The sequence below is a fragment of the Gopherus flavomarginatus genome, chromosome 9, assembly GCF_025201925.1.
Source record: "Gopherus flavomarginatus isolate rGopFla2 chromosome 9, rGopFla2.mat.asm, whole genome shotgun sequence".
Lineage (NCBI taxonomy): Eukaryota > Metazoa > Chordata > Testudines > Testudinidae > Gopherus > Gopherus flavomarginatus.
This window is the reverse complement of record NC_066625.1, coordinates 77,647,541-77,662,033: the sequence shown is the minus strand read 5'-3', so window position 1 is coordinate 77,662,033 and position 14,493 is coordinate 77,647,541. Positions and strand designations below refer to the sequence as shown.

General features: G+C 53.2%; 1 protein-coding gene across 1 annotated transcript; it reads right to left on the bottom strand.

Annotated features, from left to right (window-relative positions):
- Nucleotides 1-608: 608 nt before the first annotated feature.
- RLBP1 (retinaldehyde binding protein 1) lies at nt 609-12,980 on the bottom strand. Its single transcript, XM_050968852.1, has 8 exons — nt 12,884-12,980; nt 10,474-10,511; nt 8,376-8,504; nt 6,117-6,321; nt 4,514-4,692; nt 3,323-3,481; nt 2,132-2,242; nt 609-1,418 (listed from the first exon to the last, which is right to left on the bottom strand). The coding sequence occupies exons 2-8, from the start codon at nt 10,483-10,485 to the stop codon at nt 1,260-1,262; spliced, it is 954 nt and encodes a 317-aa protein (XP_050824809.1). The 5' UTR covers nt 10,486-10,511; nt 12,884-12,980; the 3' UTR covers nt 609-1,259.
- Between the last annotated feature and the right edge of the window lie 1,513 nt (nt 12,981-14,493).

Here is a 14,493-nt window from a genome sequence, read left to right as displayed (position 1 = left end):
CCACTGAGTGCTGTATCACTAGCCTTAACCATGCAGCCACCACCTGCTTTGGAGATGCTGTTCCACTGCCTGTCTCACCCAGCACGCCCTGGGGCAGAGGGAAGCCCTTCTCCCCAGGTCTTGCTAGGCCTTTGTGTTTGCATGTAGCCCAAGCCAAGCTTGTCGTGCTAGTGAAAGGGGCTGGGCGTTCCCAGCATGGGCAGCAGCCAGGAGAGAGCCTGATCCTTGGAGAAGGGAGAACAGGGAGCTCGGGCTCCAGGGCACATTCCAGCCTTGGCCTCTCCAGGCAGAAGGGCTGTCAGCATCACTAACAGGACCTTCCACTGGCTGTTCCTGATGCAGCTTGTGTCCCTTCTGCTGCACCAGCTCCCCTGGCATCTTTGGAGGAAGGTGCAGTGTGATCTTTCATCAACCCTTAGAAACTCCAGTGCATCTAGCCTCTTCCTGGCCATCAGCGATAGCCCATTGGCCCATTTATGTGCAGTCCCTGACCCTCCAGTGCAAAGGGACCCAAAGCATCCCAGCTGTTGAGCACTTTATTTCTTTGTGTACATATTTCAAACAGCACTTCTCGGGGCTCTCCTGCAATGATGGACTCTGGCTGTGTCATCCACACAGTTGCAAGTGATGCCCAGCACTCTCTCTCCACTACCGGGGGCTGCCCTGCTGCTTTCCCACCACACTGCTCTCCTTCCTCAGCTGTAGCCACCTGTCACTAGCGAGGCCTCCAAGTACACTGCTGTGGATGGGCCAATACTGGCCTTGGAGATTTGCTTTCCCATTGCCTCACACCCTCACAAGCCAGGCCAGCAAGCACAAGGAAAGGCACTTTGCAACCACTACACTACCCAGGCTGGAGGCGAGCAGGGGAGAAGCTATGGTCCAGTGTTCAGGTGAGGGGTGGGGATAAGCAGTGGTAGTTCTGATTGCCTCTTCCAAGCAGCCTGACCCTCTCTTCCCCATTCAGTTGCTGCCCTGTCCTCTCTTAGTAGTTTCATGGCTTACCATGGAACAGACTGTTTATGGGTTTCTTTCCCTGGTGGACAACTGGAGAGAGAAGATCCTTCCCAAGACTCAGGGCAGCAGACCTTGCTGCCTTGCTGGAGTTTGGATGGGTAAGGAGCATGGGTGGAGGTACACACCCAGAGTTTATCATCACAAGCGTTCAGGCAATCAATGCTACAGTAATGGGGGTTGGGGGGGGTGTTAAAGGGCCACCTCTAGTTCTATTGTATAGGGAAGCAGAGAGGGGATCTGCTTTATAGAGCTGTGTCTTCAGCCTCGATCCGGGGCCCAAAAAGCTTCTCAGCAATAGCTTTGCCATCATATTTGGGCAGGTTACCACCAAAATCTGCTGGCAGGATGTCAGCATCGATCTCCTGGTAGAAGGACTCCAGCTCCTCCCCATGCACAAAGACCTGGAGTGAGATGGGAAGGAGGAACACAGAACTCAGCACAGCCTCATGCACGTGGGCTTTCAGTCACACAAAGGGGAGCACATCCTCCTAGACAGCGTGCCCCAGCCCTGAGGAAGCCAGCTGATGCTTGAACCCATGTCTGGCTGGCTTAGGCCCTCAGCAGACTAACCATGAGCTGCCCAAACAGCTCTTCTTCGGGGGGCACTGCAAGTTCATCTTCCCAGCTGGTCCCCAAATGAAACAGCAGTGGGGGTGATCTTAGCACTGTCAACCATCTGGGCATGGTGAGCCAAACGCAGTGAGCAGGTGCCCCTACCACTTCACACCCCTCCATGTTCAACCCATTTCCTACAGGGCCCTGTCTGTGCACAGCTGCCAGCTCCTGTGCTCTGCCATTGCTGGGAAGAGCTCAGCTCAGTAAAACCCTGACTACGGGCAACACTACAGCTCAATGAGAGCTCGATAAACCAGGTTGGAGCAGGTTTCTCCATTTAGCCAGTGACTGTGCATTTCTCTCCTTGTCTGGCAGACTGACACCAGCAGAGTCCAACCAGGAGCAGGGAAGCCATTGGGCAGAGAAGCAAAAGACATCACTTGATCCCTTGGGTTTTCTTTGCTTCGTCCTGATTTGGGACAGAGCTTTTGTGTTCCCTGGCCCCACCCCTCTCTACCTCTGCAAGGACAGTTCATGCTGGCCCTTCCCCCACACTTACCCTCTCCAGGAGTTTGCTCTTCAGGAAAGGTTTAACAACGTTGTAGGTGGTGGTGAAATACCAAGGCTGGTGGATGAAGTGAACGGCCTTGAATCGAGCTGGAAAGGAGTCCTGCAGATCCCAAATCCATACACAGAGTGTTACACGGGCAGGATGGGCATCCCAAGAAAGCAGCATCCAGGTGGGGCAAGGCAGCGGTGCCATAGGTGGAAAAAGTCACCAGAGATGAGCTATTTCTTTCCTCCTCCTCTCCATTTCCCATCACCCCGTTCCCTGTTAAAACCCTACTTCTTGCATTCATCTTGAGGGCCCTTTTGTGTTACCCTACTACTGAGGACTGTGCATCCTGTTCTGCCAATGTACAAAGCCAGTTGTGTTCTAAGGCATTGCTAGGCAGCAGTAGCACCTCAAGGGCAACTCATGGTCCCCAGTCCACAGGAGAAATACCTCTCTACAATCTAGTTCTCCTGGCAGGAGCTGCTGGAGCCCTCTCTCTTTCGTCTTATTCCAAAAGCACAGGATCAGCCAAATTCTGGGTATGAATTGTTGCCCAGCCCAAATAGTGTCTGAAGTGGGAGAATGATGGGGATGGACCTTGTGCATGTGACATAACATCAGCCAGTGAACACTGTAGGGGATGGTGACTTCACTTTCAGAAGTAACTTTTTGGTGGGGCTGAAGGCATGAGAAGATGGTCTTGCAGAATGATGCCAACCACACTTGCGCTGCCAAGCAGGGCAAAGAGCAGCCCAGGGAATGCCACATCTGCTAGGTGGAGCTGCATCTACACAGGAATTGTGAACTTCTGATGAACCCATGACTATGGTACCATTTTTGGCTTCAGCTTCTCTCTACAAGGTGGTGTTTTCAGAAACAATGTTTGCATCAACTAGCAAGTCTTGGCTTCCCAGTGTAGTCCCTGCAGGGCAGCGGAACTGAATGATGAGAGCTCCAGCGTGGATCTTACTAGTACAGTAGTGCCTGTCTACATAAAGGTATGATCTATACCTAAAATACCTTAGTGCTGTTATCCCTGGTTTATCCCCCTCCCTGGGCCAGGTGAATGCCTCACGGCTCTGCAGATTCCACAGGATTGGTTTGCCACTGCTTTGAGTCCCATCTCCTATGGACAACCTAAGCCTGTATCCCCCTCTTCTTGCCTACTTGGGGGCAGCAGAAAGATAGCTTCACCTGCAGCATATCCACCATCTTCTTGAGTTCAGAGGGTTTGATGCCAGATGCCTGTTGCATGGTGAAGCCCTTGAAGTTCTCAATGATGCAGAGTCCGTTGATCTGGGTCTCTTCATTCTCCAGCAGCTTCTCTAAGATAACGCAATATGCGCGAAGAATCTGAGCCGGAGGAAGAGAGAGAGAGGTCATTAACATGCAAGTGCAAGGGCCTGGCCAGGTCCAGCCATTATGGATCCCCTAGGATATTTCCCCAGAGTCAGTGTGTTACCCCCAGTGCCCTGTTCAAATTCCAACTCTGCCAGTTATATTCTGCCTGCCTGAATTCTCCTGGTTTCTTCCTCACTTCTTATCCACATTATGTGGTCAGGGCCGGTGCTTCCATTTAGGTGACCGCCTGGTACCAGGATTCGGGAGGGTGGCATTTTGCCGCCCGCAGCGGCAATTCAGCGGCGGGGGGTCCCTCTGCGCTCTGGGTCGGCGGTGGCAATTCTGCGGCGGGTACTTCACTCGCTCCAGGACCTGCCGCTGAAGTGCCCTGAAGACCGGGAGCGTGGAAGGGCCCCCGCTCCGCCGCAGAATTGCCGCCAATGACCGGGAGCGCAGAAGGACCCCCGCCTAGGGCGACAAAAACCCTGGCTCCACTCCTGTATGTGGTGTTGCTGTGTGCTGTTAAACAGCTGCCCTATTCCGCACTAGAGGCTGGTGCATTTCAGTGCTGCATGGACGATTCCCATATATACAATAGGGTACCATATGAATCAAGACAGATCAAGAGAATGTGTAAGTTACACCACGGCAGACTCGTCTCACCTGCTGAGTGTGCTTGGGCAGGTCCCTTCCCCTCTCTGTACAATGGGGATAGCGATAGTGACCTTGCTTTGTAAAGTACTCTATGCTCTGCTGATGAAACGTGCTATCTGAATTCAAAGTGCTGTTAGCACTGTGATACCCACTTTTTATGGCCTGTGGAGTGTGTTCAGGGTTCCCTTGGGCTGGCATGTGCTCTGTCCATGCAAACAGAGATATTACTTACTTACTAACATCAAGCTTGGGGGAAAGAGCTTTGCTTAGACCTCAATGCCCAGAATGGGAGAGGTGGGACCCCCAGCTCTAATACTGAGGGAAAGAGGAGCCCTGGGAGTGCATGGGGAGTGGAGTTCTGACGTATCAGAGCAGCACGGCGGAGCTGACCTCGTCAAAGGTGATCTCCTCGTAGTCCCAGTTCTCAATGTTGAAGAGCATCACCACTCGGCCGTATTTGTCCCTGCTGGCCAGGATGCCAGGGTAGCCGGCCTCGATGGTGCTGCGCACGGCCTCGGGCGTCAGGTTATCGAAGAGCTCTGGGTACTGCTGGCGGAAGTTTACATAGCCTGGAGTCAGCGAGAGAGAGAGAGAGTATGCAAGGTCTGGGACGAGAACAAATCCCCTTCCCCAATGTCCGGGCTGGGCCCGGGCCCTGCCCCTAAGGAGCTTGCACTGTGATAAGTGAAGGGCCAGGGAGTCTGGATCTAGCTGGATCTTATGTGTTCCTACTGCAGAATAAGGTGTGGCTTTGGACTGCACAAAGGCCCATGCCCAGAGCTCCAGTCAGGTCTGGTTCATGTCAGCCGCAAGAGGTTGGAGCACCCTAAACTCGCTGCACAAGTGAATGGTACTCCACAGGGCAATGCCCTATCCCAAGGGGAATCTACTAGCTATGGTCAGGGCAGTGCCACATTCCGCTCAAATGAGATTCAGAAGAGCCACCCAGCACAGAACATTACCCTTCTTTCCTGCTTGGTACCCAAGGATCTTGAAGGTACCCGGTTTGGGACCAGCACAGCTAAAAACCTGCTCCTGCCTGGCACATCACAGCTCTCCCCAACTGGGAACCATAGTTGTCCTTACCTGGCACCATATTACCCCTCCTCATCTCAAGAGCCCCAGCTGACACCCCCATGTCCCCCTCAGTCTCAGGAGCCTGATCAGTGATTTTGATGGTGTAGGTTTTCATTCCTCCTCTGCTGGGTAACTCGCTGCACTCTCCTATAGCCAGTCCCACCCCCAGCCCCACTTTCCCTAGCACCCTGTAGCCATTAAAGACTGTCAGGCATGAAATGAGGAAACTCACCCTGGGAAAATGCCAATGGACAAAATGCCTCCCTTGCCAGCAGCTTCTGCTTATCTTCCAATCCACTGCCACTAATTATGGCCTCGTTATCCCAGACACAGAAACAAAGGAGCCTGGAGCCACAGCCAAGGCCTTTGTGGCCACCTCAGTCTGGGGCCACCTTTCCATCTCCCCCTTCCCTCCAGCCCAGCCTGCCTCAGCCAGGTCAGCACATAGAGATGCTTCAGTTGCCACTGCCTATTGGAATCCTAGGATAAGAGCTTCCAGAGGAGCTGAGCACCTCACTGCTCCTGCCTGCCCTGCACTGGCCCCACCTGCCCCTCTGGCATCATCTGCTTGCCCCACAACCTCCAGTCCTTTCACCCACCTCTTATCCTCTCCCCTTACATCATTCTTACACCTGGACCCTAGCAGCAGCTGGATACACTGGGGCAAACGGCTCCAGGGTCCACCTCCCAATCATCCAGAGAGGTTGGGGGACATCAGCCCCACTCTGCAGGGTGTAAGACAGTAGGGATGGATGCTGCATGGAGCCCTATGTCTGTCTTGACAGCAGGCCTGGGGGTGAGACATGGACTACTGTTGATGCAAGGAGGATATGAATCTGCCCCCAGGAGCGGGGAGTGCTCTGGTCCCCGGCTTGGGGACTAGGGAAGGTTAGTGGAGAGGAAGGAAGTGCTCCACCTTTTAGTAGCTCATAAGCTCTGTTGACGTCGAACTTGCGGGCGCGGATGAAGCGAAGGAGAAAGGAGTCATCCTTTCCTTTCACCTTCTCTGCCACTGCCTTGCACACGTCCTCGCCCCCGCTGGCTCTCTCATGCACCAGCTCCCGGAGCTCCTTCACGGCCGACTCCCGCTTCTCCTCTGTCTCGTTCAGCTCGTCCTTTGCCTAGGGCAGGGTGGAAGGAAACAGGCGCCTGATTCAGCAGTAGCAGTACTTGGAGGGAGTGAGGTGCCTGGACCCATGACTGCACAGCCAGAACACAGGGCCTCCTGCCCCCGAAGCACAGGCCCCTGCTGGTGACTTCATGTGCCATTTGCTGCTGCTTTACTGGCCCCCAGATCTGCCACTTCAACTGCAGGAGAGACCAGGCCTGCCAGCCTGTGCAGTCACGCTAGGCCCAGGGGCTCTCTCAGTGCCCTGGCCTCCAAGTCCAGGGCCTCTCAGAGGGGGAGCAAGTCAGGCAATTTGCCCCGGGACCTCACAGAGGCCCCGCGAGCCCTGGCCCGGCTGCAGTCTGGGTCTTCGGCAGCATTTCTGCAGTGGGGGCCCTTCGGTTGCTCCAGGTTTTCGGCAGCGGGGGGCCCTTCAGTGCTGCCGAAGACGCGGAGCGACTGAAGGGGCCCCCCCACCGCCAAAATGCCGCCGAAGACCCAGACCACCGCCGGGTGAGTACAAGCGCTGCAGCTCCCCGGCTTTGCCCCAGGCCCTCTGAATCCTCTGGGCGGCCCTGTCCAAGCCTCCCATGAGAAACTGACTTATCACTTGTGTTAGCAGCAGCTGCAAGAGGAGATAGCTTAGGATGCCTGAGCACCAAGGGCCGGTTTTAGGTTTGACATTACAGAGGGGCTAAGTTACTGCTCGTGAAATGGCTAACTGGCTGCAGCTAGGCAGAACAGAGTCGGACTGTGCAGACCCTCCCCTCACTACTCTTTGAATGCCCTTCTGATTAACCTAATCTAGCTAAGGGGTTTCCATGGTACCTCAGGCCTGCCTTAAAGCACCCTCGCAGCCTCACGTCTCTGCTATCCCAGTCTTGGGGCTCCACCCTGCTCCATGGATGCCCCTCCAGCCTACCTTGTGCACTGCTGCGCCCCCCCACCACTCTTGCTACTTGCCTTTCTTGAGCACTGTCAGATCCCCTCAAGGGGCGCAAAGATGCCTGCTCCCCATTTGCCTGTGTTAACCCTCGCTGGTTAGAGCAGTGTTGCTCTCCAGTCCTGCAGTCCTTGGCTCTGCTCTGGGATGGAGGATTTGGGACACTGTCTCTGCCTTGCTTGGCAGATTTCATGTCATCGCCTGGCCTGTTCTCTGTGAGCTGGCCTGTGACCTGTTGGCCACATCACTCCTCGAGTCCCAGATTACAGAGGGGAGCAGCTGTGCCGGTGTCACTGTGGGGACTCGGTGTCCTGTCTCTCATCCTTAAATGAGGCTCCTGTGAGGCAGCTTCTAGAGCTGCTCCCTCAGACAAAGGATCCATTGGAGGGATTTCCTCTGAGATCAGAGCAGATTAATCCCCTTCCTCACTCTGCTGGAGGGGACACATCCTATGCCTTATCCCCCTCCTCTATCACACCTCCTTTCTGCCTCCTTGTGGCTGAGACTTAGCCACCTGCCTCCCCCACTGTCTCCTCCTCTCTCACTACCCAATGGTTCATTTGTGGGGGGTCAGTCTTTTCACGCTCCCCCAGAAACATAGCAAAAGGGTTGCCTGCATGCCCTGGCAGGAATGGGGGTAAATCACCTCCCCAGACAACCATCTCTCCCTGCGCTCTGCTAGCCAGCAGGGGCTCCTGGCAAGGAGCCAGACGAGCCTCATTAGCAGGCAGCCAAGTGGCAGAGGGGTGGAGTACAAGCCCCAGAGGAAGAGGCAGCCATGCAAATATATTGTATACAGCCTGGCCAGCCGGAGAAAGGCACTGTGCCCTGGCTGGGTGCTCAGTGGCATCTAGAAGCTAGCATGGTCAGCAGCACTTGTGGAGATGGGGAATGACCAGGGTCTTGTCTGAGTAATGGGAGCAATGTAGGGCTGGGAACGTTGATAGGTAGGAGGGGACGATGAGCAGGAGTAGAGGCTCAGCCTCAGATGGTTCAAAGGAGAAACGATCCTGTTCCCATCTCCTTAGTACCTCCTGCCCCCTCATTTGCTCCCCACCCCCCAGTATGTGACCTCCCCATGGGCCTGGCTTCCCCTGGCCCCTCTCCCATGCCGTGGTTCTCACCTTCTGCATGGTATGCAGAGGGACTTTGTCACACTTTCCGAAGACGGGGCCATGGTCCTTAGTGGTGAGTCGCTCGAGTTTGGTGCGAAGGGCTTGCTCCTCCTCGGAAACGATCCGGAACGTTCCAGTCTGGGAACAAAACCACAGCTAGACGAGAACGCCTTGCAAGGCTCACCCTATGAAGTGCCCCAGCCCTCCCTGTTCCAGACCCGGGCTGGGGCTGTGCATGCAGTGAGCACTGAGAGCAGAGATGCCTAGTGTGCCCAGGGCAACAGCTGAGACACCAGCTCCCTGCGCTGACTTATCCAGCAAAGGTACCAGGGTCGCCATGGGAGTTGGTAGGGTGGGGTGGGGGGCTCCCTTGGCTGGGGGAGGTAATGGCGTCTGTGTTGCGAACAGAATGGGGACAGTTCCCTCAGACTGTAAGACGTGTCAGGGCTTGCTTCTGGTTTATATGGGGAAAGAGGTTGCAATGGGACCTGTGTCAGGGTTGGACAGAGAGAAGGTTCCCTCTTCCACTGTGTTTTGGCTCCTGCACTTAGCATGGGCTGACAAAGTAAATCTAGTTTATATTTGAAAGAAGCCTTCAAGCCCATGAGATTGGCAAATGCCTTTACTCTGTGCACACAAATCCCCCATTGGCACATGCGATCACCGGGGCAAATGGCACAGCGCGATTTTGTGGGTGCCTTTTAAGAAACCCTGAGGGAACATGGTCTTTCACTGTGAGCCACAGGAGCTGCTCAGAGAACACACATGGCCAGTTATAAGAGACATGGTAGTGCTGCAGCCCAAGAGTTTCCCTTCTGTCCTCTTCCAGCTCTATGGAGAATGGAGGTGGGGGCCTGACTGTTAGCTTGAGATACAGAAGGTGCTGGTGACACTCAGGAAGTGTGGGGAAGAGGAGGATGGGAGAAGTGATTAGGGCTGGAGGGAAGTGGGAGGAGAATTAAGTTTCCTGATGGCTGGAGCTGTAGGCTGTAAAGAAAGAGAAGAAATGGGCCTGGAAGGCACCTAGGCAGACTGCATGTTCTTCGCACAGTGGATCTGATTTAGTCACTGCAGCAGGATGCCAGCCAGTGGCACTTTTCCAGCCTGCTAGATGTTGCACCTAACTTCTCTAAGACAAGTAGGGGCATTGCCAGCAGATCGAGGAACATGATCATTCCCCTCTATTTGACATTGTTGAGGCCTCATCTGGAGTACTGTGTCGAGTTTTGGGCCCCACACTACAAGAAGGATGTGGAAAAATTGGAGAGAGTCCAGCGGAGGGCAACAAAAATTATTAGGGGGCTGGAGCACATGACTTATGAAGAGAAGCTGAAGGAACTGGGATTGTTTAGTCTGCAGAAGAGATGAATGAGGGGGAATTTGATAGCTGCTTTCAACTACCTGAAAGGGGGTTCCAGAGGATGGATCTAAACTGTTCTCAGTGGTAGCAGGTGACAGAACAAGGAGTAATGATCTTAAGTTGCAGTGGAGGAGGTTTAGGTTGGATATTAGGAAAGACTTTTTCACCAGGAGGGTGATGAAGCACTGGAATGGGTTACCTAGGGAGGTGGTGGAATCTCCATCCTTAGAGGTTTTTAAGGTCAGGCTTGACAAAGCCCTGGCTGGGATGATTTAGTTGGGGATTGGTCCTGCTTTGAGCAGGGGATTGGACTAGATGACCCCCTGAGGTCCCTTCCAACCTTGATATTCTGTGATTCTATGATTCCCATAGCTTCCATTGTGTGTGAGCTCAGGATTCAGCCACGATTGGTGCAGTAAACACCGTGTAAAGACCTGCATGGCAAGCCACTAGATCACTGTCCTGACCATTCAGAACAGCATCCGTTTGTGTGTGTGCCCATTAACATCAATGCTGATCCAACCTGACTGCCAACCTGAGATCCCCACACCTAGCTGGCTGAGAAACTGGGGAGTCAGATTGTTGTGCACATCACCTGGGCCTGGCACTGTGGATAAGGAATGTTTACAGCCAGCTGGCTTTCCCCAGCTCTGTGAGTGAACAGAGAGCAATGGCCCATTCTTGGTCCGAGTTCCCAATTAGTGCAGGGGAGGGGACAGCACAGAGCTGAACAATGGAAGTACTCACTATTGCAGACATGCTGCTTCCTTATCATCCACAGGACACTGAAAGAGACAAGGAAGAATCCCACATTAACACTAGCTGGGGAAGCATTTCTAAAGCTTTCCCCAGCCTCAACACCTGTCCTGGATAACAGCCAGGAAGCCATGTCCTGGCCTGAACTCACCCCACTTGCTCTCCAGCTCTACACAAGAAGGGGTGAAGAATTCATCTGGAGATAGGATGTAAATGGAATTTGCCATCAGATGCCCACCTCCCCCCTTCACTTAATTCAGATAATAATTAATGCCACCTTCTGTCTATGGAACTCAAGCAGTTTTATAAACATTAAGGTTAACATTTGCCAAAGTAGCCTTGGAATGTGGGTGTCTTTATTCAGACTCCTTGGGACTGATTTTTCAGGGATGCTGAGGACTCACAGCTCCTATCTGGGGTTTTGGCAAACCATATTGTGAGCAATAGGGAGGTCCCAGTGGGCATCACCACAGACCCCATGAGCTCAGTCGGTCAGGTTCCATCTTGTTCATTCATGGAAGACACAAACACCTAGTTCCATTGTGGTCAGGAAGCAGATGGAAGGATTCCATGCAGCATGGCTGGAACCAGTGCACAGAGCCAGCTGAGAATTCTGCCTGGCAATCAGTCCATAAAGGATCTGGTGAGAGTCACTTTGGCTGTGGAATACTCTAAGCCAGAGGCACCTGATGAAGGTCAGACTGGAGGCTTAGATCAGTGTTCACGTCTTGCTCCCCATCAGTACCCAGCCTGGGCTGGGGAAGCTAATGCTATAACCAGCGGACCAAATTTGGTGATCAATCCTGGTTACGTGCCACCTGAGCTACATTGTGCATATGATAAGAAGAAGGTCAGATAGTCCCAGACAGGTTTCTGGTGGAGCTTTCACGCAGCTCTGTGGTGGCCCCATAAAGCTAGGAGAGTCTTTCCGCGATTGCCAGTCTAATGTCTTGTGCTGCCAGCGTTGCCTAGTAGAGTTGGTCAATTCCCAGGAAGGTGCCTTCCCACTTCTAATTCTCTACTTGACTCCATGGCTCCCCGTTCTCTAATACAAGGATTACAGCTGGTCCGCAAGAGTCTTTGCAGAGACATGAAGAGGAATGCACAGAACCCCCTATTGTAATCTGAGGCAATATCTGGATTTCATGCTTTTGATGTGAGAGCAGTTCCCCAGACCTGCCTGAAGTTTTATAAAGAGCAACAATACAAAACAATGAGATTCTTCCTTGTTCTTTCTATCAAGCTCTTAATCCCAAAGGACCCAGAGTGCTTTCCAAACTATGGACCTATTTCCCGACTTCGCTGGGGCTGCACAAGTATAACTGGGAGATGAACTTGCCCCTCTGTTTAGGAATCATTTCATCCCCCATTGACAAGCAGGTATTTCAATCCTGGGGTACCCTACACAGTGCTGCCAATGCACTTGGATCTTGAACTGCAGAATCCTCTGCTATTCCCATCCTAAGCCCTGCACTCAGCTCTGTGCTTGGACCTCAAACCACTGGACAGCAAAACAACATAGCATCTCTTCCATGCATGATCCACTCTTTCAAATAGAGGTTCCTCAATTCTCTGACTGGCAAAAGCATCTGTTCCCCCTTATTGCCCAAATCCTAGCTGTGTAGGATCCTGTTTGAATACAACAGACAAAACAATTCTCCTTGATCAACTTCCACCCACAGACAGTAGGATGCCTTTCATTATGCTTGTTTCCCAGCTGCCTGTTCTCCGCCACAGTTGGGTTGATGTTTCTGCTTGACTTGCCATTCAAGTCCTCTTTGGAAAGTCAGATCCATTTCCACAGCGAGACCAGAGGTGGTGTTATTGAAGCTATCATATGGGCTGGGCAGAACCAACAGGGAGAGTTCTGAATGGACAAACAGACCTTCCCTCCTCAGAACCCAAATGCCCTGTTCCCAAAGCTCCCAGAAACAGCTGCAGGTAACTCAAGCACTAGTGAGCAGCTCAGATGGGCAGCCACTACAGGCGGCTGTTTGAAAACACACAACAGGGAGGATGAGCTGCAAACACAAAGGTCTCTGCCAAGCTCCTCTGAGTAGCTTCTGCTGCAGCAGGCAGACTGGCAGGTTGGCAGCAGTGCTGCATGGGGTTCTCCATCTTGTAGGACCCTGAGTCCCTCCTGCGAGTGAAGCCAGTCTCTCTAGAGCTGTTTAGGTCAAAGCCACTCAGTCCATTACAGTGGTTTCCCCCTGCCTGTTGTCTATCAGGCTGGGAAGTGAAGGAAGGGGAGCCGTCTTGCTCAGGGCATTTCAAACTACTAGACTAAGCCCTGGAGAACTGGCTGTAGGAAATGATCCTGGGCTGGCCCCCGGGAGCAGGTAGGGGGCTTGGTTTAACATCTGTTACTACAAGCCTAAGCTGCAGAGTCCCAAATACTTACCGGGCTGCGAGAAACCAAACGGTCCTGGAGGGGTCAGCGTGTGCAGTTGGGGGGGACTGGAACGGAGACCTGACACAGACAGCGAGGGAGTGAGCAGGGCCGGAGTGGAGCAGGGGGAAACCCAGGCGAAAGCTTTGTAGAGTCACCGGGTTGGGATTAGGCTGTCACAAGGCATCACTCACAGCGGCTTTTTAATTAAGTCCGCTCAAAACAGGCAAGAGACCCCATTAAAAATTACAAAAGGCAGACGAGGGGTGGGAGGGGGGAAGCAAGTGGCCTCTTGGCCGGTGGGGGAGGGGGGTAGAGAGAGGGGGGAGCCAGTGGGATCTTGGGCCGATTAGTGAAGTATAAAAGCTTCTTATTGTGTAACTGGGCCTTGCTCATTAGCGTTCGGCAGTGTGGAAAGGAGAGTGGGGGCAGAGGAAGTGGGCAGAATGCCACTCCCCGCTCCTGCAAAAATTTCCTGTGTCCTCTAATGCAGTGAGACATGGGTCCATAGCAGCAATCACTGAATGGAGGCTAAGGGGGCTGGGTGGGAGGGATGGAGAGAGGGCAGGGCCCTGGGTATGTCTGTGCCCTCCATGCTCTGGCTCATCCCTGCTCCCACACAGGTGATCAGGGATAAAGGCAATCACCAGGTTGCTCCCAAGCCCTGCCCTTGGGCTCACAGATGCATTAGCTGTTAGAATTTGTGAGTGAATTTGGTCAGGAAAGCGTGAGGAGCTGGCCTCAGGGAACAGAACTAGGCAGAGTGAACGGAGGTGCTGGGCAGCCCATCCCACACAGCTCTGCTGCTCCCCCACCCCTGCTACCTGCACACCCCTTGCTGGTCCAGCACGGGTTCCCACATTCACAGCTCTGCCAATGCACCTCACCTACATCACCCCCGCTCCCCTACTATCCCACCCTGAGGCCTTGGCTGGGCCGCTGTCTGCCTGCCAGTGAGGATGAGCAATACACAGCTGTTCTGTGGTGTTTTTCTTTTTTAAAATTAAAATGTGGTTAGAATTTGTAAATTACCCTGATGCAAACGTAGAGAGAGAGAACTGTGGATGCCACCCTTCCCCCTCGCTATGGAGCATTACAGTGTGGGCACCCAGTTAGTAATTACCAAACATCCCAGTGTTGGTGCACAATGCCTCTGTGATACAGCTATAGACTTGGAACAGAAGCAGCCTTTAATGATGTTCATTGCCAAAGGCAAGACAGTAACATTCCCCACAGGAGGCAATCTAACTGCAGCTGAGTCCAGAGAGATCACCAAGGTCATTACTCTTTGCCCCAGGGACCAGCTTGGACCTGGGGATCTCAGGTGAAGGCTTTTAGTAATAACCTTTGGAACCTGAAATCAATCCACCAAAAAAGGACTTTGGAACCTCTTCTACATATGTAGAAATATGAAGAGGGAAGGACTCAGATTCCTTGCTTGGGTAACTCAGCTGACTTCAGAGAGGCTTTGGGCCCAAGGTAGGCTGGATAATGGCACCTCTTCATCCTTTTGTTCAGTTGGACAAAGGTAACCCCTCTCAGACTTGTTCACTTGTAAAGGGACCTCCTGGTTTCTTGTGTATTTGGACTGCAGTGGATTCCCTCTCCCATGCACCAAGTTT